Genomic DNA, 26870 nt, shown 5'->3' on the forward strand with positions numbered 1-26870 from the left:
GGGGGGTCAAATTTACATAGGAACATATAAGGTTAAATTTTAAAAACCTTATCGAAAACCATTTTGCCAGAAAAGTTGATGAAACCTATGTGGAAGCATTTGATTTACCATAAGCTGTTTGGGTCAGAGTTTTGTTGCTCAACTGAGCGATGTGGCCCTTGGGCCTCTTGTTTTACCAGCTTTTCTTCTTTATATGCATTCAAAATTCAAAACAGATTCTGAAAGTAATATTAGTTTATTTCATTTTATGTTAAATGATCCATAATGATCATGTACATGTACAAAATGTGAGTCGAAAAAAGGAAGAGTTTTTCCATTTCATTAGATTGACAGATAAATAGCTATAAAAGTAATGGTTACATGGTATATGGGCTACCAGTTTCAACATTTAAATATCAGTCATTTTAAATTCTTCCCTTGAAGGGCGAAATTTTGGGTGGTTCCTCTTTCCAGTGAGGCGGCGATGATTTCTGAACGCTAGGGCGAGCTGTCACTTTGTCGTAGTAGGCCTTCATATTGGGAAATTTCCCGAGATCCAAACCCATGCGTACGGATTGGGCAATGAATGGGTAAAACCACACATCAGCCATGCTAAAATCTGGTCCTGCCACAAAGGCTTTGGTCTTGATTGAAAATGTGAAATTGAAAACTTAATTGATTGTAGTAACCTTTGAAAATTAGATTTGCTGAAAACATCATGTTAAATATCATTATGCACTAAAATATTCTTTTTGTTTTGAGTAAGATGGAACAACGGATGATTTAATTAATTTTAGTTCCTCGTTCGCAAAAGTCAATAAATTGAAAAAACATTAAATACCAATAACCAACATTAGATACAGTACCTCCCCAAGATATGCCTCCCAGCGGTCCAATTCCTCTTTTGCAGCCTCTACTTTCTTGGCAACTTCTTCCTATTAACAAATGATATTGCATTCATGAACAGTTTTTAAAAGTTATAGAATTAATTAATGCCTCATTACATATTTGTACAAGAAAGATTTTTTATCTTCCTTGAGAAAGACGTTCTGTAATGTGTACTTGGGTTAAACAGTGATAATGTGTATTTTCTTTGTCAAACTCATTTACATTTCTCTGTCATTTACATTTGCAATGCAATACTTACATGCAGTACTATATATGAATATATGATTCTCAAAAAGAACATAACTTGCCTCTTTGCGATCCTCTTCCTTTGTTTGGAAGAAGTAATAGAGTAGGTCCAATACTAGCTTCTGTTGCATGTTGGCGGCAGCCTGTGTTTAATGATTAGAAAAAAAGCTCTACGTGCCTAAGATTGTTTCAATTGGTGATAACGTCTATGCATTATCTCGGTTTATACATTATTACAGTAGTGTATTTACCTCGTGCATCCTCTGGAGAACGCAGGCCCTCTTGGCTTTGTCAGTAGGAATGAGTTGTGTCCCTTTGTCTTTATAAGTACACTAGGAAAGCAAATAACAAAATTAGGGCTCTCTCTCTCTCTCTCTCTCTCTCTCTCTCTCTCTCTCTCTGTGCTTACATACATATGTACATATATATAGCTTTATTACCTCCAGGTATTCACAAATTGCGTTGGATTCATTAACCACGATGTCTCCATCTTTAAAGGTGGGTACCTATACAAATAAAATTATATACAAGTAATTATAAAAGCTTTCCAAAAAGCTTGCCAGACTAAACAAAAGTATTCAACAGAAGCATGCATGTATCAATTGGGCTTATAGGAGATGAATTTTAATTTTCGCTGCATATCATAAATTCGTAAACAGAACGTGCAGATTTAACAAATTTCGGTCTTTTCTTCGATATAATGCATGTACATGTATATCACTTGAAATTAAATTAGTTTTTATGGTTTGAAATCTTTTTTCGATAAATGAGAGATGGTAGAGACATGTGCCAGAATAAAAATGAACATTCATACGTATAGCTTGAAGATAAATTCTCTTAACGGCTATGAGTGTGAATGGTTATTTTTCTGGCATGTCACTATCATATCTTTGTTATCGAAAAAAAGAGCAATGTCTTTCAAAAAAGAAAAGAAAAAAATGCTAGAAAATGCATGGTTTAAGATCTGGAGGAGTACGGTTGGGCTAACTGTGCAGGAACCCCGCACGTTAGTAAAGCGTGTGTGATATCGGACTAGCTGTGCTGGATTTCCGCACGTTAATGTCGATTTTGGGTTTATAATTATATCGGACTGTCCTTGCTGGAATCTTCGCACGTTATTAAGCTGTCATCTCGAAACTCAAAGATTCGGGGGTTTTGTTGTTGTTGTTGTTTTTTTTTTAATACCATGTACGTTATGTTTAGTCCAACCTAAATACAACTTGTTATTGCTTTTTGCTTTGTTTCTTTTCCTCTATTATTAAGGTCTGCCGTTTCCAACGGAAAACCTTATTGTTATTGCTTTGTTTCTTTTCCTCTATTATCAAGGTCTTCCGTTTCCAACGGAAGACCTTCTTGTTATTGCTTTGTTTCTTTTTCACTATTATTAAGGTCTTCCGTTGGAAACGGAAGACCTTATTGTTTTTGCTTTGTTTCTTTTCCTCTATTATTATTAAGGTCTTCCGTTGGAAACGGAAGACCTTATTGTTTTTGCTTTGTTTCTTTTCCTCTATTATTATTATTATTAATTTTTTTTTCTGTCACATTTTCTCGAAAACGCTTCAGCCGATTTTCATGAAACTTTCAGATCTAATTTATGACAAAATTTGTAAGAAAATTACTCGAGATTTTTTTGGTCGTCACTTCCGGTACCGAGATATTAAAGATTTTATGTTTTTGATTGTTCACGATTTTTCTCAAAAAGTATTCCAGATAGGACTTTCAAATTTTCAGAGAAGGTAGAGAGTGAACGTCCGCAGTGCCCTTCGCATATCCGAACGTCCGCCGTCACTTCCGGTCGTCACCGGAAGGAAATGAAAAACCTTAATTTTTCAATTTTTTGGATTTGAATTTTTTTTATTTTTTCATTCGATAGAGACGCTCTGAAAACTTCTGAAAATGAAATTCGTTTTAAAATCGATCCACGCATTCTTGAGATTTTGGACTCCAAATTTCTGAAGCGAGGGTCTGCGTAGCTCAGTCGTTAGAGTGGTGGACTTGTGGCCAGGCGACCCGGGTTCAGTCCCTGAGTGCCGAATCTTTTTTCCTTCTTATTTGTGTTTTGATTAATGGTTTTATCTTTAAAATGATGGATTTGAATGTGTTCCGTTTTATTTTTGTCATAAAAAAAAAAATAGCGGCTTTTTTTAGTACAAATATAGAGCTCTTTTCTATCAGCAGCTCTCTAAATTCCGACGCTCGTCGCATCGCCGACATCAAAGACATGCCGCCGAAGCGCCCCTGCAGTTCGACCGCATTACAGTTCGCTGGGTCGCTTTGCTGGCATCAAAGAAATGCCGCCATCTCAATGACTGTATGCACACAATATTTAGCAATGCACCCACGTTATTCTACTCGGCTTAAAAAGGAGGACTGCTTAGAATTTAATCCCATATATAGATACACACATGCATGTATACATGCGATTATTGACCTAGGTTTCTTATATATTGATTTCCTGAACATTATAAACCTATGTAATCTCTCTCTCTCTCTCTCTCTCTCTCTCTCTCTCTCTCTCTCTAAAGTACAAATGTATTAGCATTTGAATAAGAACTAGTACAGGTAACATGGAGTAAAGTGGATAGAAGCTAAATGAACATTGGCGTCCAAAAATTATACATATTTTATATCAAGTTACGGGATAATGTCTATGGATTCAAATAATTTTAAATGCACTGTTTAATGATTGTCTTCTTACTGATTGGAAGTCAACGCTAAAAAGTCATTTTTATTACAGAAGGTGTACTTTTTCCTTTTTTTGTGCATGTCTATATACTGATACAAATCTGTTGCCTGTTGGGATTAAGAAAAACCTCCGAAGTTTATACACGTAACTATACAAACGAATGGGTGACTGCGACAAGGTTTAAAAACTGACCACCCGTTTATGAGTGTTTGAGCCTAAGAATAAATAGATGTAAAAAAAAAATCAATAGTTACATCTTTCAAACAACGCTTCTATATTGTTCTAACATATGTATTTTATTTAGAAATTGTGTAATATGTGATATTTAGAATTTAATATTCTACGTTAAATATAGAAGTCACCGACCGACCCCCCCCCTCCAAATTCATAAAATCATTTTGTTTTTCTGGCCCGATTTTACTTTATCTTTGATTTTGGGCCTTTACCTTCAACTAATTACCATTCTAGATTACTGTACTAATTACCAGACCAATTCGTTCATTAATAACAGAGTTATGAAGTTTTTGGCATTTGAGTTTCAATTGTCGTGTTTGACATGTACTATAAAAAAAATTCTAACTCCCAAGCCCTTCACTTAATCCTAATGAAAATTCGTGAAAATGAACCTCGGACCCTATTCTTATTGTCTGTGAAATATGCAGCGGATTGAACAATTAAGACGAAATTTCTGAGATTAAACAGCGCTTATTGCCTATACGTGGAAATTAAATTTTACACAGTACACCCACCGACCCCCCCCCCCCCTTCCTATTCACAAAATCATTTAGTTTTTCTGGCCCGATTTTACTGGATTTGTCATCTTGAACTTTATTTTCAACCTAGTTCAAGTCTAGATTACTGTACTAATGACCAGACCTTTTCGTTCATTTTTAAAAGAGATATGAATTTTTGGGCATTCGAGTTTCGATTGGCGTGCTTGACATGTACTGTAGAAAAAAAATTCTAACTCCCGAGCCCCTTACTCAATCGTAATGATATTTTGTGTAAATGTACCTCGGACCCCATTCGTATTGTCTGCCAAATATGCAGCGGATTGAACAATTAAAAAGAAATTCCTGAGATCAAACGTCGAGTATAGCCTGTACGGGGACTTAAAATCTACACAGTACAAGGGATGTAAGCAGCCGCGTAATATTTCTGTTGCATGTATATTTCTTGTTTTCCGTTTAGTCTGTATCTACGATAGCGTGTGAACTACTTATGAATGTTAGAACTGTGGAAATTACCGTCATCAAATTTCGCTAAAAAAAAAATAGGGAAACGGAAGACCTTAATAATAGAAGCAAATATGTTTATCTCACAGTCATGTATCCAAGCAATGTAATGATTTTATTATGTGTTACGTAATTAAGGGTTTTTAGGGGCCAAAAGTCCAAAATTTCGATCACCGCCAAAAGTCCAAAATTTCGATCACCCATATCTCAATGACTGTATGCACACAATATTTAGCAATGCACCCACGTTATTCTAATCGGCTTAAAGGAGTACTGCTTAGTATTTAATCCCATATATAGATACACACATGCATGTATACATGCGTTTATTGACAAAGGTTGCTTATATATTGATTTCCTGAACATTATAAAACGCTATGTAATTTCTCTCTCTCTCTCTCTCTCTCTCTCTCTCTCTCTCTCTCAAGTACAAATGTTTTAGCATTTGAATAAAAACTAGTACAGGTAACGTGGAGTAAATTGGATAGAAGCTAAATGTACATTTGCGTCCAAAAATTATACATATTTTATATCAAGTTACGGGATAATGTCTATGGATTCAAATAATTTGAAATTCATTGTTAAATAATTGTCTTCTTACTGATTGGAAGTCAACGCTAAAAAGTCATTTTTATTAAAGATGGTGTACTTTTTCCTTTTTTTGTGCATGTCTATATACTGATACAAATCTGTTGCCTGTCGGGATTAAGAAAAGCCTCCGAAGTTTATACACGTAACTATACAAACGAACGAGTGACTGCGACAAGGTTTAAAAACTGACCACCCGTTTATGAGTGTTTGAGCCTAAGAATAAATAGATGTAAAAAAAAATCAATAGTTACATCTTTCAAACAACGCTTATATATTGTTCTAACATATGTATTTTATTTAGAAATTGTGTAATATGTGATATTTAGAATTTAATATTCTACGTTTAATAAATCTGTCACGTTTTCTCAAAAATGCTTCAGCCAATTTTCATGAAATTTTCAGATCTTATTCATGACAAAATTTGTAAGAAAAGTACACGGACTTTTTTTGGTCGTCACTTCCGGTACCAAGATATTAAAGATTTTAACGTTTTTGCTTGTTCACGATTTTTCTCAAAAAGTATTTACGATAGAACCTTCAAATTTGCAGAGAAGGTAGAGAGTGAACGGCCGCAGTGCTCTCGCATATCCGAACGTCCGCCGTCACTTCCGGTCGTCACCGGAAGGAAATGAAAAACCTTAATTTTTCAAATTTTTAGATTTGAATTTTATTTATGTTTTTATTCGATAGAGACGCTTTAAACACTTCAAAATATGAAATTCGTGTTAAAATCGATCCAGGCATTCCCAAGATTTTGAGTTCAAAAGTTCTGAAGCGAGAGTCCGCGTAGCTCAGTCGTTAGAGTGTTGGACTTGTGCCCAGGCGACCCGGATTCCAACCCCGATTGCTGATTATTTTTTTCTTCCCCAATTTTGTTTTCTTTAATGATTTTACCTTTTAGATGATTTCCGTTTTATTTTTATCATAAATAAAAATAATAACAGCTTTTTTAGTACAAATATAGAGCTCGTTTTTGTCAGCAGTTCGCATCGCCGCCATCAAAGACATGCCGCCGAAGCGCCCCTGCAGTACGACCGCATTAGAGTTCACTGGGTCGCTTTGCCGGCATCAAAGAAATGCCGCCATCTCAATGACTGTATGCACAGAACAATTAGCAATGCACCAACGTTATTCTACATGGCTTTAAAAGGAGAACTGATTAGTATTTGTTCACATATATAGTTACACGCTTGCATGTATGCATGCGTTTATTGACATACGTTGCTGATATACTGATTCCCTAAACACTACAAAAAACTACAAAATCTCTCTCTCTCTCTCTCTCTCTCTCTCTCACTCTCACATAAGAACTAAGTACAGGTAACATGCAGTAAATTGGATAGAGGCTTAATGTACATTGGCGTCCAAAAATTATACATGTATTTATTTCAAGTTACGGGATAATGTCTATGGATTCAAATAATTTGAAATTCATTGTTTAATGATTGTCTTCTTACTGATTGGAAGTCAACGCTTAAAAGTCATTTTTATTAAAGATGGTGTACTTTTTTCTTTTTTGTGCATGTCTATATACTGATATAAATCTGTTGCCTGTCTGGGATTAAGAAAAACCTCCGAAGTTTATACTCGTAACTATACAAACGAACGGGTGACTGCGACAAGATTTGAAAACTGACCACCCGTTTATGAGTGTTTGAGCCTAAAAATAAACAGATGTAAAAAAAAAAATCAATAGTTACATCTTTCAAACAACGCTTATACATTGTTTTTAACATATGTATTTTATTTAATACCACATATTGCAATATGTGATATTTAGAATTTAATATTCTACGTTTAATATAGAAGTCAACGACCGACCCCCCCCCCTCCAAATTCATAAAATCATTTAGTTTTTCTGGCCCAATTTTACTTGATCTTTGATCTTGGGCCTTTAATTTTAACTAATTACCATTCTATATAACTGTACTAATTACTAGACCAATTCGTTCATTAATAACAGAGTTATGAAGTTTTTGGCATTTGAGATTCAATTGTCGTGTTTGACATGTACTATAAAAAAAATCTTACTTCCAAGCCCTTCACTCAATCCTAATGAAAATTTGTGAAAATGAACCTCGGACCCCATTCTTATTGTCTGTGAAATATGCAGCGGATTGAACAATTAAGACAAAATTCCTGAGATTAAACGTTGCTTATTGCCTATATCTGGAAATTAAATTTACACACTGTACACGCACCGACCCCCCCCCCCCCCTTCCTGTTCACAATATCATTTAGTTTTTCTGGCCTGATTTTACTGGATCTTTCATCTTGAGCCTTTATTTTCAACCTAATTCAATTCTAGATTACTGTACTAATGACCAGACATATTCGTTCATTTTTAAGAGAGTTTTAAATTTTTGGGCATTTGAGTTTCGATTTGCGTGCTTGACATGACTGTAGAAAAAAACCTTGGACCCCATTCTTATTGTCTGCCAAATATGCAGCGGATTGAACAATTAAGAAGAAATTCCTGAGATCAAACGGCGAGTATAGCCTGTACGGAGACTTAAAATTTACACAGTACAAGGGATGTAAGCAGCCGCGTTATATTTCTGTTGCATGTATATTTCTTGTTTTCCATTTTGTCTGTATCTACGATAGCGTGTGAACTACTTATGAATGTTAGAACTGTGGAAATTACTGTCATCCAATTTTTACCGAATAAATTTACGTGTTACTGATTTCGTTATTTCTACATTTATAAAGATTTTATCAATCCTGCTGAAATAAAACAGTCAAACATAATAGTAAACGACACGAACAAATATTCTCAACACTGAAATACATGGGTAAAATGCATCAGTCATTGTTTTAGGACTTCCCCTGATTGTTGTTAACCGAATCCGAGATCCACACCTTAAAATTCTATTTTCGATTTATCTAAGACGAAAATCAAGCTCGGGTCTTTTCACTCCCCTCCAGACACAAACACGCATCAATATTTCAAATACCCTCGCACTGTTACCAAACCTGAATAGTCAGACATCTTACACGTTGTTTTTCATCTCATACAAAAACTCAGCTCCTCTCCCGGGCGGAAACGCCCCAAATTCAAAGACAAATTCGGGAATTATTTCGCGTCAGCCATGTTTTGAGACACCTGCAAAGGCTCTGTGTTCTAATCTCGCCGGAGCCAAGATTTGTTCTTTCTCTCTATTTCTTTCTCTCCTTTTTATTTAATTTTCTAACTAAAATATTCAACAGTGAGAGGGTTGTTGGACTGTAGTACAAGTTGAAAAACACTCTTCAATTAAGATTTAGAAAAAACAGTCTTTTATTATTAGGGTCTTCCGTCTTCAGCGAAGAACGTTCAATTCTTATTGTTATTAGGGTCTTCCGTTTATAGAGGCAGACCCTCTTTTTTTTCTTCGGTTTCTTTTTATTACAGGTCATTAGACCTGTTATTAGGTCAAAAGACCTATTATTTAATATGAAATAAAATGGGACTGGTCCTTTAAATAAGGGATCCAACGGGGTGTATAATCCTTCATCCATCGCTCTTTTAGATCACATTTGCATTTCCTGATATGTTTCGTTGATGAAGATAAAAGGCAAGGTCATTTCCTCTTCTAAAAATCGGACGGAAGACCTCCTCGTTGCTCGCAACGAGATCGTGTCTAGTTATTATTATTTTTTTTTCTCCCACGTTTTCACAAAAACGCTTAAGCCGATTTTGATAAAACTTTTAGATTTTCTTTATGACAAAATTTGTAAGAAAAGTACGTGGGATTTTTTTGGTCGTCACTTCCGGTCCCGAGATATTAAAGATTTTATGTTTTTGCTTGTTCACGAGTTTTCTCCAAAAGTGTTTAAGATAGAACTTTTAAATTTTCAGGGATGGTAGAAAGTGTCCAGCCGCAGTGTACTACGCATATCCGAACGTCCGCCGTCACTTCCGATCGTCACCGGAAGGAAACAAAAAAAGTCATTTTTTGATTTTGTTTTTAATTTTTTTTTGTTACTATTCGATAGAGACACATAAATAACTTCAGAATATGAAGTCCGTTTTAAAATCGATCCACACATTCTCGAGATTTTAGGCTTCAAAGTCTTGAGGCGAGAGTCCGCGTAGCTCAGTCGCTAAAGTGGTGGACTTGTGCCCATGTGACCCGGGTTCAGTTCCCGAGTGTCGAACGTTTTTTCTTTCTTAATTGAGGTTCGTTTAACGATTTTATCTTTAAAATGATGGATTTTAATGTTTTCCGTTTTATATTCATTGTAAATATGAATAATAGCAGCTTTTTTTTCCAGAGAGATTTTTTTTCTCTCTCTTTTTTTCTTTTTTTATTGAACTTTCACATATTCACATACCATAGTATAAGTACTGCACATAAACATATTTATATATACATGTATGTTGCAATGTATACATATACATTAAATATATAGTATTCGTTTGATAGATATAATCAATATTTTGATATAAAGTATATATGTACATATATGTATTACTCCTCAGAATAGTTACGATATAATTTGAACAAGTTGTGGTATATAAATATATGTGAAAAATGGTTTTCATTTTAGGAATAAAAAAGAAGAGGAAAAATTCAAAGATACAGGGCAAAAAAAAAAAAAAAATAAGAAACAGGGACATTAAGGAGAGAATAAGATGGTGATGAATGTTGCAAAGAAAGAAATGCCGCCATCTCAATGACACACACAATATTTAGCAATGCACCCACATTTAAGTAAGTATTCTACATGACCTTAAAAGGAGGACTGATTAGTATTTATTCACATATATAGATACACGCATGCATGTATGTTAATGTGTTTATTGACATACGTTGCTGATATACTGATTCCCAAAACACTATAAAAAACTAGAAAATCTCTCTCTCTCTCTCTCTCTCTCTCTCTCAAGTAGAAATGTTTTAGCATTTGAATAAGAACTAGTTCAGGTAACATGCAGTCAATTGGATAAAGGCTAAATGTACATTGGCGCCCAAAAATTATACATGTATTTATTTCAAGTTACGGGATAATGTCTATGGATTCAAATAATTTGAAATTCATTGTTTAATGATTGTCTTCTTACTGATTGGAAGTCAACGCTAAAAAGTCATTTTTATTAAAGACAGTGTACTTTTTCTTTTTTTGTGCATGTCTATATACTGATTCAAATCTGTTGCCTGTCTGGGATTAAGAAAAACCTCCTAAGTTTATACACGTAATTATACAAATGAACGGGTGACTGCGACAAGGTTTGAAAACTGACCACCCGTTTATGAGTGTTTGAGCCTAAGAATAAACAGATGTAAAAAAAAAAAATCAATAGTTACATCTTTCAAACAACGCTTATATATTGTTCTAACATATGTATTTTATTTAGAAATTGTGTAATATGTGATATTTAGAATTTAATATTCTACGTTTAAAATAGAAGTCACCGACCGACCCCCCCTCCCAATTCATAAAATCATTTATTTTCCTGGCCGGATTTTCCTTGATCGTTGATCTTGGGCCTTTAATTTCAACTAAGTACCATTCTAGATTACTGTACTAATTACAAGACCAATTCGTTCATTATTAACAGAGTTATGAAGTTTTTGGCATTTGAGTTTCAATTGTCGTGTTTGATATGTACTGTAAAATAAAAAAATTCTAACTCCCAAGCCCTTCACTCAATCCTAATGAAAATTCGTGAAAATGAACCTCGGACCCCATTCTTATTGTCTGTCAAATATGCAGCAGATTGAACAATTAAGACGAAATTCCTGAGATTAAACGGCGCTTATATCCTATACCTGGAAATTAAATTTACACAGTACACGCACCGACCCCCCCCCCCCCTTCCTATTCACAAAATCATTTAGTTTTTCTGGCCTGATTTTACTGGATCTTTCATCTTGAACCCTTATTTTCAACCTAGTTCAATTCTAGATTACTGCACTAATGACCAGACCTATTCGTTCATTTTTAAGAGAGTTATGAATTTTTGGGCATTTGAGTTTCGATTGGCGTGCTTGACATGTACTGTAGAAAAAAATTCTAACTCCCGAGCCCAATGCTTACGCTGATCTCGCACTGTTACCAAACCTGAATAGTCAGACATCTTACACGTTGTTTTTCATCTCATTCAAAAACTCAGCTCCTCTCCCGGACGGAAACGCCCCAAATTCAAAGACAAATTCGGGAATTATTTCGCGTCAGCCATCTTTTGAGACACCTGCAAAGGCTGTGTGTTCTAATCTCGCCGGAGCCAAGATTTGTTCTTTCTCTCTATTTCTTTCTCTCCTTTTTATTTAATTTTCTAACTAAAATATTCAACAGTGAGAGGGTTGTTGGACTGTAGTACAAGTTGAAAAACACTCTTCAATTAAGATTTAGAAAAAACAGTCTTTTATTATTAGGGTCTTCCGTCTTAAGCGGAAGACCCTTCTATTCTTATTGTTATTAGGGTCTTCTGTTTACAAAGGCAGACTCTCTTTTTTTCTTCGGTTTCTTTGTGTTACAGGTCATTAGACCTGTAATTAGGTCAAAAGACCTCTTATTTAATATGGGGTTGGTCCTTTAAATTAGGGATCCAACGGGGTGTATAATCCTTCATCCATCGCTATTTTGCTGATGTGCTGCTTTTCCTGATATGTTTCGTTGATGAAGATAAAAAACAAGGTAATTTCCTCTTCTAAAAATCGGACGGAAGACCTCCTCGTTGCTCGCAACGAGATCGTGTCTAGTTGGACTTATGTTTCGTTTTGTAGTTTTTATTCAGCGTAAACTTGAGCGAGTGTAACGAATTGAGCTTTCCCCAGAATTCACAATATGGACTTTAAAAAAACTTTAACGTTACAATTTACAGTTTACAATGCAAATCAAATACAAGATACTTTCGTGAAAATTGGGTAGTATTTTAGTAGAAAGTAAAGTGACATGCTGCCCGGATAACCACAACTTCATTGGTGAAAATTAACAATAAAATCTTTTCACACTTAAAATTTCATAATTTCTGAAAAGTTTATAGTTGCCGATCCAGATTCTATTTGATGATATAACCCCCCCCCCCCCCCCCCCATGTAAAGGATTGGATTGTTAAGAAAACGAATATTATTTTAAAACATACCAAAGACTAATTGCACGGTTCACTGTCCATTTGAGTGCATGCATTGTCAAATGCATTGTATGGGAAAATAGTTTTAGACTAAACCAGTATGTACCCTTTAAAGTCCGTCGTATTAGGGTTTTTTTAGGGAACATGCTTGCTGATAAGATATAAAACCATGTGCACCACAGTTAATCAACAACAGGCCTGGACATGTACCACTGCTAATTGCGGCTTTTCTAGCATTGAATGATTTTTTTTGGCATCGTCGTGTCAATAACTGCCGTCAGGTGAGCAGACAAATTGAATGACGCGCGTTATGATAATTTGTCTGCTCACCTGACGGCAGTTATTGACACGACGACGTCAAAAATAAATCATTTAATGCTTATAATTACATTCCCTTACTGAAGAAACCAATTGTTTACTTAAATAAATCGATATAAAGTGCAGAATACGGGGGGGAGTAAATTAGTAACAGCAAGAACAGCTGATTTGTAAAACCGGTTTAAAGTGGTTTTCACAGAGACTGTTGAGATGAGATCGACGAGCATGAAAATATAATCCATGAAAAATAACTATTTTAATGTTGCTTTTAACAATAAAGTCAACTTTTTTGTTGAATAATAATAAAACATTGTGTTTTGACAACATTTATGAAATACATTTTTTAACCGATAGCATAAAAATCACTGTTTGAGAACTACTTATGTAAATTACTTGTAAATTCATACGCAGTGAATAGGTGTTGCATTTAGAGGCATTTAAAGGGTACCTGCAGCCCAGCCGATGTGAAACATATGTTAAAGAGTTTATTTACCAAAATTTAATGCAAAAAACCGCATCAAAATCGGTGCAAAAATAACGGAGTTACGCCTCTTCAAAGTGGCTATTTTTACCTGCTTTGGGAAATCTAATCAAGAGAAAACAGAATTAGGCGATAACGAGGCTTCAGCGGAAGTGACGTCACGAGGTCAACACAAGGGAAATTTCCTTACAAAGCTATACAAATTAAATTCGATTTTTTAGCCAAAATGATTGATATAGGTCTGATGTTTTGACGTATCTTGTTATTTTAAGTATTGTAGATCTAGAAATTTGTATCCGTTATAATTTAATTACAATCAGATTTCTTTTTAAAGGATTTTAAAATTTGTTATTCTCGTCGCCTTTTTACCGATGAAAACGTTATCTTAAAACGCTTACATGGGCAAATTTATGTTCATTATTCATTTTTTGATTACATAATATCCTTTCACACATGAGTGATCCGAGATAATGACACAGGTAAACAGGTAAACTAACGAAGCCACTGCTCCAGACACACGTGTATCTGGGGTATGTATACACAAGGTACACGAGTCTGGTGAACAAAGAGAGGGTTTCACACCTCTAGACTGGTAAATTGATTTGTGTATAATTAACTACTCAATTGTTAAAAGATAAAACAGAAAAATAAATTAGACTGTGTAAAATCAAGCATTCGTCAGCTAAAACATGTCCGTCAATCAGTGATTAAAGAATCATGCATGATACTATTAAATAGTAAAACTAATGTTCGAAGTAAATGCATTTATTGTTACTTATCTAATCACTAAAATAATGACCAAATTTACAATTCAGCAATTCAGACCTTTTTTATGTGAATAAGTAATTATTTCAGATACATAATTTCTTATTCAATCAAGTGCAACTTTCTTTCGAGCGCTATGGTCAGCAATTAAACGCTTTATAACTCCGTATAGCTTAATTGTAATACTGACAAGGAATCATAATGAAATCTAAATAAACTGGAACATTTTGACAAAGGATGTAAATAAATGTAAAATTAAATTCCATTATCGTATTTTTAAAAGAATACGAGACAGACTTAATCATGCAGCCATCTTGGACTTTCGCCTTGATCCGTTTATAATCCCGTGTTTGTTTGTTAAAGAATGCATATTTTGATTGTTATTGGTCCGATGTCAATATTATTGAATAATCGGGCGACATCATTTGTAATTTTATGCCTTATACGAGAAATAGACCCCGAATTACCTTTTACGAAATATCATTATGTATTATCAATATTATTAATCAGTTAATCATGTCACTGAGAAATCAATCGAAAGAATGACAATATTAACAAAATATGTTTCTTATAACAATGATGCTTTGATTAATTGTCATTTTGCTACATATGGTGTGCATTTATATGTAAAATGTGTTACACATTTGACGAAATTCATGAAGCAAACAATTGTCCAAATTCGGCATTTTTGTTCGATAAAATACGGGTTAAACTCAAACGACAGTATAATTAGTCATCCAGGGTTGATAAGGAAATAAAACAATAGAAAAAATGTTCATATATCGATAAAACAATGCAAGAAAACGAAGAGTTTTCATACAATATTCCTGTTTCTCATACAGCGGCGTTGACCCCGTGACGTCACAGTTCATCTCGCGCCAAATCGGCTTGATTCAAAACTCGTTCAGGTGTGAAATCGGGTTTTCCCCAAATATCTCGAAAACTACTTATGCGATCGCTGTAAAATTTTCAGGATGATGTTTTTACACATAGATCTCCATTATATCAAAAATTGACCGGCACTGCAGGTACCCTTTAAACATCACGGAATTTAATGGAAAAACACATTCATTAATTTACTTGACTAATAAAATAAAACAACTTCTAAAAATAGCTTAACTTCTTTATTAATAATGATATTATTTATTTCCTTATAATGATAGAAACTTTTGGTTTACATGAAACAGTTTTAGAATAGCCCCAAAACCATCACCCATTTTACAGATTATCAATTTCCCCTAAACACATGCTCCATCTGAACCATGGCTCAGATAATGGCTCCCTTGGGACAAATGAATTCAGTCACACTTGTCTTTGATGTTCTTATTAGCTCCTAAGAATTTATCATTGACAAAGAAAAACTTTGCTTTGTCAGTTGATAGAATACTTATAAAAAATAATTTTTTTTATTAATTAAGGCATAAAGACAAAAAACTTCAATCTGGATGTATTTATATAAATATATTTTAGAGTGTTTTAATACTATTAATTAATTAATAAAATCTGTAAGGATTACCTCCCTTACTTTTCAACATTAGTGTACAAAATATAGAATGAGGAAAATGAAAACTGTCATAAAATCATTAAATCTTGTCTGATCTTAAAAAAAATGCAGGTGCACATCTTCAGATGGTGTTCAACATATGTACAAATTTTCAGACTTTTCCATGCAGGAATAAAAAATTCTATCGGGGAGACAAAGTTGCGTCTACAGACAGACGGACAGGGTGAAACCAATATACCCCCCTAAACTTCGTTTGCGGGGGTATAAAAATTGACTTACATTGCCGGACGTTTTCTGTACATTAGCTGTACCTCACTGTACCTTTCACTGACAACCACTGTACCCCACTATACAGTCCTACTGAAGCACTGTACCCTCACTGTATGGCCTTATACAGAGAACTGACCAGCACTGTACCCCACTGCACGCCACTGTGCCATTAATTTGAAAATTAAAATCTTTCTCAAAATCTTCAATATGATTTTTTCTTTGATATTCACTTTTCTAATATATGTATAGCATTAACATTATGTACATGGAGAAGAATGCATCAGGTCGTTAAATTTATGTAATGTTTTATTATTTACTAATTTTCATCGTTTTTTAATGTTAGGATCACAAAATAATGTTAATTCTTTAAGACATTTTCCCTATCTAGAAGATGAAAAATCTAAATTTTACATGCCGAACCTTTTTAAAAAATTGCATGAATTTCATATAATTGATATGTTAATTTTGTAAACTGGCGGTCATAAGCATATAAAAATACATCTCCATCACCAGCAAGGATACAAAACAGAGACCGCAGAACATTAACTGACAAGATTGGAAATATACAGCTAACGTCACCTGTTACTGTCAAAACATTTGAAATGGGCGGAAACAAATTGACGCGGACGTCTGAGAAAACACTGGATTGAAACTGTTGTTATAAGAAGCGTATTTTCAATCCACCACAGCATTTTTAACTTGCTATGTAAGTTAATAGAGAAATATTTTATTTCATCAATGATAGTCATTTCGTTTCATCAATAATAATTGGATGCCCATCCGAGAGAGATTATACGCAGGGCAAAACATATTGTCCGATGACTCGTCTGAAACAAAGTGGGGGCAATTTTGAAATGGGGTTTATTCCCAGAGAAGAATAATTAATTCAAATTCCGATTTAATAAATTAATACATGTATTATACCCAGATGAAAATTTTCGCTAGACTAATTTATACGGATATGCACGTTCATTGTTTATCTAGCTATACACTAGACTCGGGGCCTCAAATTTTAGCACTTGAGAGTCCATGAGAGAGAGAGAGAGAGAGAGAGAGAGAGAGAGAGAGAGAGAGAGAGAGAGAGAGAGAGAGAGATGAGTGAATAAAAAAAAAGAAATTGGTTATTTTTTTTATCTGATTCTTTGATACATCGATTATTTTCATTTCGTTTCAAGTTTATCTTTGCCGGCTAACGCTGTGTGATAAAAAAAAATCTGTTAAGTTGGAAAATAAAATAACATGCATCTTACAAATGTAGCATGGTTAATTATCCCCCTTTTCCCGAATCCACTCGATACCCCAGTGTTATGTCTAAACGATCAGTGTTAAGTAATCGGTTAATAAGATAGGAAATTTATGAATTTTTGACCCCGATGCTTAATCACTAATCCCGCTTTTCGGCGAATATGTACATGTTTATAGACTTTTTTAAAATAAATATAAAAACTTTATAAGATTATGATATAATTATAAGAATATAATTATATCATTTTTTTTAAATCAAAAGTGAATAATCAGACTCTTTGTTTTAACAGTGTATTTCCACGATCGGTGTTTACATCTGTTAATACCTAGGCCCAAACACAGACATTCTATATTTAGAGGTCGCGTCATCAAGCTAACACTGACGTGACGATCACGTGACCTGGTGTACACTGGTTACACATTGAAACACAGATACACAGGTGATCAGTTTTCACACCGTATCGTAGTCACCCGGTCGTCAGAGAGAGAGAGAGAGAGAGAGAGAGAGAGAGAGAAAGAGAGAGAGATTTCATAGTGTTTTATAGTGTTCAGGAAATCAATATATAAGCAACATATGTCAATAAACGCATAAGATGCATGCGTGTATCTATATAATTATGTGAATAAATACTAATCAGTCCTCCTTTTAAGGCCATGTAGATTAACGTTGGTGCATTGCTAAATGTTGTGTGCATACAGTTATGGAGATGGTGGCATTTCTTTGATGCCGGCAAAACGATCCAGTGAACTCTAATGCGGTCGTACTGCAGGGGCGCTTCAGCGGCATGTCTTTGATGCCGACGATGCGACGAGCGTCTGAATTAAGATAACTGCTGACAGAAACGATCTCTATATTTGTGTCAAAAAAAGCTGTTATTTTTATACATAATAAAAACAAGAGGCCCATGGGCCACATCGCTCACCTGAGGAAGAATAGGTATGATAAAGTCAGCTTAATGGAGTCATAATACAATCTGGACAATGTACATTAATACATGTAGATCCTGTATAAATAAAATCCATTTTCCCCCTTGGAACTCGGATAGCCCTGATTGCTGAAAATATTTACAAGAGCAGACTTTAATCATCGCTCCTGCACATATATAGGGACTCAACGTTATGCAGGCAGGGATGACCGCACACCTACGCAACTCAACAGGTACCAACGTTAATGCAAGCAGAGATAACGCAAGCAGGGATGACCTCACACTTGCGCCAACAGCTCAACCTAACGCAGGGAGTGCCGCACACATGCGCTAGAAAGGTCAGAACACCAGCAGGGATGACCATACACTAGTGCTCCGCCGCAACCACCACCAATACAAGCACGTATGACCGCACGCTTGTATCAATGCGATACAGGGCAGAAATGACCGCACATTCTGTATCGTTTGTTAGAAAAACACGAAGATTAGAAAGAGCAGGGATGTCAACACCCTCAATCTCTCCGTACCTTTTCAAGTTTAACCCCAAACAGTCGCTCGTTGCAATGCAATAGACACTGTCCCTATATATGTGCCAGCCTAAAATAATTCATAGTATCTAAAAATTGGAAATCAAAAATAAACAAACTAATCCAGCCTAACCCAAAACTACTTATGCAGAACAACTTATATACATTGAATATTTATTATTGTATAAAAATAATCATCACAATAATTGGTTAACAGTGGATGCATTAATTAAAATAATCAAGAATCAATAAATCAAGGGCAATAACCCAAAACAGTAATACAAAAAGATTCTAATGAAAAAATAGCTGCCTGCTTCAATTTTATAGTCATATCACATGTTGAGTATTGCAGCTCTCAAAAAGATCCTTTACAATTGTTTATATATGGGATATTTAGCTACATCAAACTCTGAACCTTCTTGTGAGGCCGAAGAATTGTCCTGGAGCCAAAGTCTTAACAATTATAAAGAATCATCTTGCTGATTAGTTTCTGAGAAGAAGATTTTTAAAGATTTACTCTTTATTCCTATGTAAAACTTTAACACCCCCCCCCCAATGTGGCCTCACCCTACCCCCAGGGATCATGATTTTCACGACTTTGAATCTACACTACCTGAGGATGCTTCCACACAAGTTTCAGCTTTCCTGGCTGATTAGTTTCTGAGAAGAAGATTTTTAAAGATTTACTCTATATATTCCTATGTAAAACTTCGACCCCCCATTGTGGCCCCAACCTAACCCCAGTGGTCATGATTTTCACAACTTTGAATCTACACTACCTGATGATGCTTCCACACAAGTTTCAGCTTTCCTAGCTGATTAGTTTCTGAGAAAAAGATTTTTAAAGATTTATTCTATATATTCCTATGTAAAACCTCGACCCCCCATTGTGGCCCCACCCTACCCCCGGGGGTCATGATTTTCACAACTTTGAATCTACACTACCTGAGGATGCTTCCACACAAGTTTCAGCTTTCCTGGCTGTTTAGTTTCTGAGAAAAAGATTTTTAAAGATTTACTCTATATATTCCTATGTAAAACTTCGACCCCCCATTGTGGCCCCAACCTAACCCCAGGGGTCATGATTTTCACAACTTTGAATCTACACTACCTGAGGATGCTTCCACACAAGTTTCAGCTTTCCTGGCTGTTTAGTTTCTGAGAAGAAGATTTTTAAAGATTTACTCTATATATTCCTATGTAAAACTTCGACCCCCCATTGTGGCCCCAACCTAACCCCAGGGGTCATGATTTTCACAACTTTGAATCTACACTACCTGAGGATGCTTCCACACAAGTTTCAGCTTTCCTGGCTGATTAGTTTCTGAGAAGAAGATTTTTAAAGATTTACTCTATATTATATATATATTCCTATGTAAAACTTCGACCCCCCATTGTGGCCCCACCCTACACCCGGGGGTCATGATTTTCACAACTTTGAATCTACACTACCTGAGGATGCTTCCACACAAGTTTCAGCTTTCCTGGCTGTTTGGTTTCTGAGAAGAAGATTTTTAAAGATTTACTCTATATATTCCTATGTTAAACTTTGACCCCCCATTGTGGCCCCACCCTACCCCCGGGGGTCATGAATTTCACAACTTTGAATCTACACTACCTGAGGATGCTTCCACACAAGTTTCAGCTTTCCTGGCCTTCTGGTTCTTGAGAAGAAGATTTTTGAAAATTTCTCGAAATTTTTCATTAATTTCTAATTATCTCCCCTTGAAAACGGGTGTGGCCCTTAATTTTCACAACTTTGAATCCCCTTTGCCTAAGGATGATTTGTGCCAAGTTTGGTTGAAATTGGCCTAGTAGTTCTTGAGAAGATGTTGAAAATGTGAAAAGTTTACGGACAGACGGACGGACGGACAGACGGACGGACAGACGGACGGACAGACGGACAGACGGACGACAGACAAAATGTGATCAGAATAGCTCACTTGAGCTTTCAGCTCAGGTGAGCTAATAAAACGGAAAACAATAAAAACCATCATTTTAAAGATAAAATCGTTAAACAAAACAAAACACAAGGGAAGAAAAAATAATCGGCACTCGGGGACGGAACCCGGGTCGCCTGGGCCTAGGTCCAACTCTCTAACGACTGAGCTACGCGGACTCTCGCTTCAGAACTTTTAAGCTCAAAAGCTCGGGAATGCTTGGATCGATTTTATAACAAAGTTCATATTCTGAAGTGTTTAAAGCGTCTCTATCGAATTAAAACATAAATAAAATTCAAGTTTAAAAAATTGAAAAATATTGGTTTTTTCTTTTCCTTCCCGTGGCAACCAGAAGTAACGGCGAACGTTCGGATATGCGAGGGGCACTGCGACCGTTCACTCTCTACCATCTCTGAAAATTTGAAGGTTCTATCTTAAATACTTTTTGAGAAAAATCGTGAACAAGCAAAAACGTAAAATCTTAAATATCTCGGTACCGGAAGTGATGACCAAATAAAGCTCGTGTAATTTTCTTACAAATTTTGTCATGAATAAGATCTGAAAGTTTCATTAAAATCAGCTGAGGCATTTTTGAGAAAACGTGACAGAAAAAAAGACCCAACAATAATAATAGTGAAAAAGAAACAAAGCAATAACAAGAAGGTCTTCCGTTTGAAACGGAAGACCTTAATAATAATAGAGGAAAAGAAACAAAGCAAAAACAAGAAGACCTTAATAATAATAATAGAGGAAAAGTAATAAGGTCTTCCGTTTCCAACGCTACGATAATAAAAAGGACAGTTAAATGCCTACGCATACATGTATAGTATTAATTACAATTAATTACACGGCTTGCATACTTGTTACGCATATTACATGGAATATCTGCGTACCTGACCTCGGGGATTGAGTTTTAGAACATCCTCCCCTTTATGTTCCTTGTTGCTGAACGTTATCAATTTGTTCTTGTATCCCCCGAAACCTTTCTCCTCCAGAACTATCATTGGCTTCCAGCAGGGAATGCTGCCCGACCCCCAGAACAGAAACATGTTCTCTGCCATGATGATATTGCCACCCTCACTGACTGTGTGTGTGTGCAGTGTGTAGAATCACAAGTAGTATGGAATGCCGAGAGGGAATTCTTTTTATAAATTGCTGTTTTGGGCATGTAATACAAACAGTCCAGAAGAATTCAGAGGTAAGAAAACGTCTATATTTAGGTTTAGAAATAACTCTTTGATACTGGATAAATCTGTTACATCTTGGATTTTTTTTTCAGTGTCAAGGGCATTGAAAGAAAACACTTATCCATTTTTGGCACTGATTGTCCTACGACAAAACAGAATGACAGTAGTAGCACGTATAGAGGGTCCTATAGGTATGCAAAGAAACAAACAAATAAGGCTTACACATATAGTATACAGTGGGTTCCTCAATATTCCTCGAGTACCAATTTTCGTGGATTTCGCTGTCGAATTGATCCAAAGAACTAAATGTTCATTGAAGTACTATTTCTAATTTTTAATTATTATTGACCAGGAAATAATGTGTTGTTGAAACTGTGATTTTCATTAAATCCACAAAAATTGATGACCATAAATATTGATAATACCACAGTATGTGCAAATTTTGGTAATATATTGAAACTGAAAAATACAAATATTTTGTGTAGCTGTTAAAGAAAGAAGAAGCCTTAAAGTGCTTTTAATGAGAATTTCCATCTGTCATACATTTTCTTGATAAGTTAAAAATTATGAGTTTTGAGATTTCTGAGATATTCTTCAGGGCCTGGAGAACTCATAGAAAAATTAGAAAGAATCTTGCAGGATAACGAGGCATCCTTAATAGCTGCACGTGCTGAAAGGTAAACGACATGTTTTTGTAAAAGAAAAAAAAAATGTTTGAAATTGCACTTTCAGCAAGTCAATTTGAATTGAGTGTTTCAGAAGCATACACTGGTAATCAATGCAAATTTGTGAGAAATTATTTTTCTGTAAAAATTTAAATATTTCTGTGATATTGTTTTAAATTATGAAATGTATTTGATGAATTTTAAGTTGAAAAAATTGGTTCATAGCTTTCTTTCCAATTTTCTCCATAAAATTTTGACAACCTTTGAATGATGCAAAGAAAGACTTATAATTGTTGACCTTAGACTAGTAAAGGTCATTTGTCATGTTCAAGGTCAAATTGATTAGAAGAAGTATGGTTAATATTTAAAATGGATGGCTTAAATGATTTTGTTACAGGGAAGAAAGAGATTTCACTCAGACGTTGAGGAGAGAGAAAGATGCAGCATTATTAAAATCCTTGAAAGCTAACAAAGAAAAGGTAAAGTGATGACTTTAAAGTTTACTTATTTTATGGTACCATAATAGTTCTTTATGATATGATAATTTTTCATGTTACACATACTTTACTGCTGAAAATGTCTGTCATGATGGTTTCTTCTTCATAAAACTTATCATGTTTAAATGCACATCAATAGGAAAGGAAAAGGAGAGAAGATCAGGATAAAATTGACCGAGAAAAACAAAGATTAGTGGATGAGGAAAACAAACGAAAAGAAATGATACAGGTAATATTTAGCCCAGAGAGACAAAGTTGGGGTGAGCTTATGCTATACCCCAGCGTCAGCGTCTGGACCTGGTTAAAGTTTTTATTGCAGGTCCTGTATCTAAGTTATTACTTGTCCTATCTTCACCAAACTTGCATATATGATGCATCTGGACTTACTTATGGACTTGGAAGACTTGGATGCTGAATCTAGGCCATGAATTTCAGATGCTGGAGGAGGTTAAGGTTTTTGTAGCAAGTTAAAGTTTTTGGTGCAGGTGCTCTTTGATAGCCATTTCTAAGTTACTACTGGTGCTAACTTCACCAAAATTGCATAGATGGTGCATCTTATAATAATGATGCACCAGACAGACTTGAATGCTAAATTTGAGCTATAGGTTTCGGATGCTGGAGGAGGTTAAGGTTTTTAGAGCTGGTTAAAGTTTATAGAGCAGGAGCAGCTGATGATTATATCTTAGTTATAACTGGTCCTAACTTCACCAAACTTGCATTAAATGGTGCGTCTTATGATACTGATGCACCCTACAGGTTTGAATGCTGAATCTGAGAGCAAATGATTTTTGTATTTATGCCAGAGGTTGAAGATTGATTTCATGCATGATGGAACGCAAGAAGTGAAGAACCTGAATAGGTTTTTATAGCTGTTTTAAATGCCCACAGAGAGAGTTACTATCTGTCCATGGGGATAGAGGATGGGGAGTTGTTTTAAATAAAACATGTATATGCTAGCAACCTTGTTTTAGTTTATCTATGAAAACATATACACATAAAACCTATCTTGAAAGTTGACAAATATTGGAAAATTATTTTCTATCAGAATCTTGGACCTTTTCAATATCAGGCCATGCACTCTATTATGATCTTTCAGTTTTTCGTTAAAATTATAGGTTTCATAGTCCTTTTTGTAAGATTTCAGGCAGGGAGGTGGTCATCATTACAGTATTATAATTTTTCTACTGCAGAATGAAATTTAATTGAATGCATATATGAGATTCTTCGACAAGTTTGTGTATGGCCTATGGTACTCAAGTGACCGTTAAGGCCTATTGGCCTCTTGATTTTCTTTTTTTTTTTGGGGGGGGGGGGTAATTTTACTATGTAAATGATAAGTTCGCAATTTCCAGACGGAGTCCTGATCCACCCCTACCTCCTAGATCTGTGCTTGTATATATGTATTATTACTGGAATGCAAGACGAAAAAATTAAGATTCCTCGTCTCGCGGTTTATTTTTAGGAAAGAGAAAGATTGAAGGAAGAATTAAAGATTGAAATCCCAGAGGAGCCTGCAGTAGATGACCCAGATGTAGTTCGAATCGTTCTGAAGTTACCTCACGGATCAAGGACTGAAAGAAGATTTCTGAAAAACCAATCATTAAAGGTGATGCCTTATAAAAAAGACCCCACTATGGTTGCTTTATTATATAACTGGTCAAGATGTGCATGCTTCTGTAAAAGTGGTTATTTACGCATGGGAGGAATTTACACTAGTTACATGGTAAGCTTAAACCGGCCGTGTAAAATATCCCTGTGCATATGGTAAAAAAATCAAACTTGTGTATGGTAAATCATGCATCTGCATACTAGTATTTATTACCCATGCGTATTGTTTGACTCCAGAAAATGTGTACTTTACCACCAGTGTAAATAACAACTTTTACAGTACTATCAACTTTTACAATACTATAAATGCAGTATTGTGTATTGATTTCAATATTTACTTTGTATTTCAGTTTTTATATTATTTCGCATTCTGTCATGAGGACTGTCCGGATGACTTTCATGTAGTGACAAATTTCCCCCGAAGGACTCTCCCCTGTGAACCCTCAAAGAACGGCCCTGATCCCCCTTCCTTTGAAGAGGCGGGGCTAGGCAAAAATGAAATGCTTTTTGTACAAGATAATGAGGCATGATATTCACAGGATATACATTTAGAATAACACTATGGCTCCAAAAGAGAAAAGTTTCAAAACGAAGGCTATGTAAAATGCAGGCGCTTACCAAGAAATTTGGTAGGAAGAAAGGAAAAAAAGCAAGGAAAGATTCTATTATGTTATGCATTTTATTGATCAGAAAATTGTCGTTTATTTTTTGACCAGAATGTTGTTCCTCTTTATAACCAAATACAAATGTAGTAAGAAGTACGTGTTGCCAAGTCAATGAGTAACCCAGATGTTCCTGTTTTTTTCTATTTATATTTTATAATTTTTTTTCCCTCATGTTCAAGGGTACTGTGGAAATTGATAACTTTAGGAAATCTTTTAGAATGAATTAGTTTGATTTATTATAAAAACCTAAAGATATGTTTAGTACGTACCTAAGGGTTACCATTTCAGTAACTACTATATGTCCTCTGGAGGGCCTTTCAGCCCTTTGTTAATTGTATGATCAGGTCATTTCATTTTTCTCAAAAACCATGGAATAGTACATGAAGTGTTCTTTATACTTGAAATACATAGTTACATACTGTGGAATTTTTTACATTTTTGGGAACCAATGTTTTTGAATTGTGAGTATGTTAAAAGTTTATTCACTGAGTGAATAAGTTTTGTGGATTCACTTTCATGTATGAAAAATACAGACTGTGTTTAATAATCAATAATTTTTTGGGATGAGCTTAAATAGCATATCCATGGCAAAATGAGCTCCCATGAATTATAATAATTCCACGGTATGTACAATATAATGACATGGTAAGAGTCAAACTGAAAGTATTTCTTACATTGTATTTCCAGGGGAGCAATACTGAAAGTCCTACTCATAAAAAGTAAGTTGCTGCATTCTAGTTAAACATTAAAATTTTTGTGCCCGATTTGTTAAATTTATGCCTTACATATTTGACTCTTAGTTGAAATAGAATGCTGTTTTAATAAATTCACTGCGAAATTATATTTTGAAAACATTGAGATGCTTTAATGGTAAATTTATTAATATTATATAGAAAGCATACTCAAATGTCAGAGTGATTAAGATGGTTATATAGTTAATAATGTGTTTTTGTATGTTATTGTATAGTGTTTGTATGAAAGTCTTTATTTTTTATCTAGTCAACCTTTTTATCTCACCTGAGCTGAAAGCTCAAGTGAGCTTTTCTTTTTGTCTAGCGTTCGTCTGTCTGTCTGTCTGTTAACTTTTTTACATTTTCGACTTCTTCTCCAGAACTACTGGACCAATTTCAACCAAATTTGGCACGTGAAGCATCATTTGGTGATGGGGATTCAAGTTAGTTAAAATGAAGGGCCATACTTTCTTTCAAGGGGAGATAATTAGGACTAATTGAAAATTTGTAGATATTTTTAAAAATCTTCTTCTCAGAAACCATTTGATCAGAAAAGCTGAAACTTGTGTGGAAGCACCAAGGGTGTATAGATTCAAGTTTGTTCAAATCTTGGTTCCAAGGGGTAGGCTTGGGCTACAGTTCGGGGGAGGGGGTGTCAAATTTACATAGGAACATATAAGGTTAAATTTTAAAAACATTATCAAAAACCATTTTGCTAGAAAAGTTGAAACCCATGTGGAAGCATTTGATTTACCATCAGCTGTTTTGGTCAGAGTTTTGTCTGTATGGAATTGTTGTTCAACTGAGCGATGTGGCCCTTGGGCCTCTTGATTTACCAGGCTTTCTTCTTTATAGG

At 35.0% G+C, this 26870-nt stretch overlaps 2 protein-coding genes across 3 annotated transcripts; one reads left to right on the forward strand and one right to left on the reverse strand.

Annotated features, from left to right (window-relative positions):
• Positions 1-216: 216 nt before the first annotated feature.
• Positions 217-21774, reverse strand: LOC128187070 (glutathione S-transferase A-like). 2 transcript variants are annotated; one of them, XM_052857172.1, is made up of 6 exons: positions 21555-21774; positions 1554-1619; positions 1365-1445; positions 1172-1256; positions 846-910; positions 217-623 (listed from the first exon to the last, which is right to left on the reverse strand). In XM_052857172.1, exons 1-6 carry the CDS (start codon positions 21720-21722, stop codon positions 405-407), a joined length of 684 nt encoding a protein of 227 aa, XP_052713132.1. In that variant the 5' UTR covers positions 21723-21774; the 3' UTR covers positions 217-404. The 2 variants fall into 2 exon arrangements, with proteins under 2 accessions (XP_052713132.1, XP_052713123.1); XM_052857163.1 differs by having other exon boundaries at positions 846-914; positions 1176-1256; positions 21555-21773.
• Positions 21733-26781, forward strand: LOC128187049 (FAS-associated factor 2-like). Its single transcript, XM_052857132.1, has 7 exons — positions 21733-21859; positions 21941-22039; positions 22447-22525; positions 22911-22992; positions 23150-23239; positions 24473-24616; positions 24969-26781. Exons 1-7 carry the CDS (start codon positions 21787-21789, stop codon positions 25146-25148), a joined length of 747 nt encoding a protein of 248 aa, XP_052713092.1. The 5' UTR covers positions 21733-21786; the 3' UTR covers positions 25149-26781.
• The last annotated feature ends 89 nt before the right edge of the window (positions 26782-26870 follow it).

Source organism: Crassostrea angulata, chromosome 1, assembly GCF_025612915.1.
Source record: "Crassostrea angulata isolate pt1a10 chromosome 1, ASM2561291v2, whole genome shotgun sequence".
In the NCBI taxonomy this organism is placed as follows: domain Eukaryota; kingdom Metazoa; phylum Mollusca; class Bivalvia; order Ostreida; family Ostreidae; genus Magallana; species Magallana angulata.

Coding starts and splice junctions, on each gene's coding strand:
- LOC128187070 (XM_052857172.1), bottom strand. CDS start 21,722: ATGGCAGAGAACATGTTTCTGTTCTGGGGGTCGGGCAGCATTCCCTGC. Junction 1,446..1,553: donor CAATTTGTGAATACCTGGAG/GTAATAAAGCTA, acceptor TTGCTTTCCTAG/TGTACTTATAAAGACAAAGG. Junction 1,257..1,364: donor TTCTCCAGAGGATGCACGAG/GTAAATACACTA, acceptor CATTAAACACAG/GCTGCCGCCAACATGCAACA.
- LOC128187049 (XM_052857132.1), top strand. CDS start 21,787: ATGCCGAGAGGGAATTCTTTTTATAAATTGCTGTTTTGGGCATGTAAT. Junction 22,526..22,910: donor ATAGCTGCACGTGCTGAAAG/GTAAACGACATG, acceptor ATTTTGTTACAG/GGAAGAAAGAGATTTCACTC. Junction 23,240..24,472: donor AACGAAAAGAAATGATACAG/GTAATATTTAGC, acceptor GTTTATTTTTAG/GAAAGAGAAAGATTGAAGGA.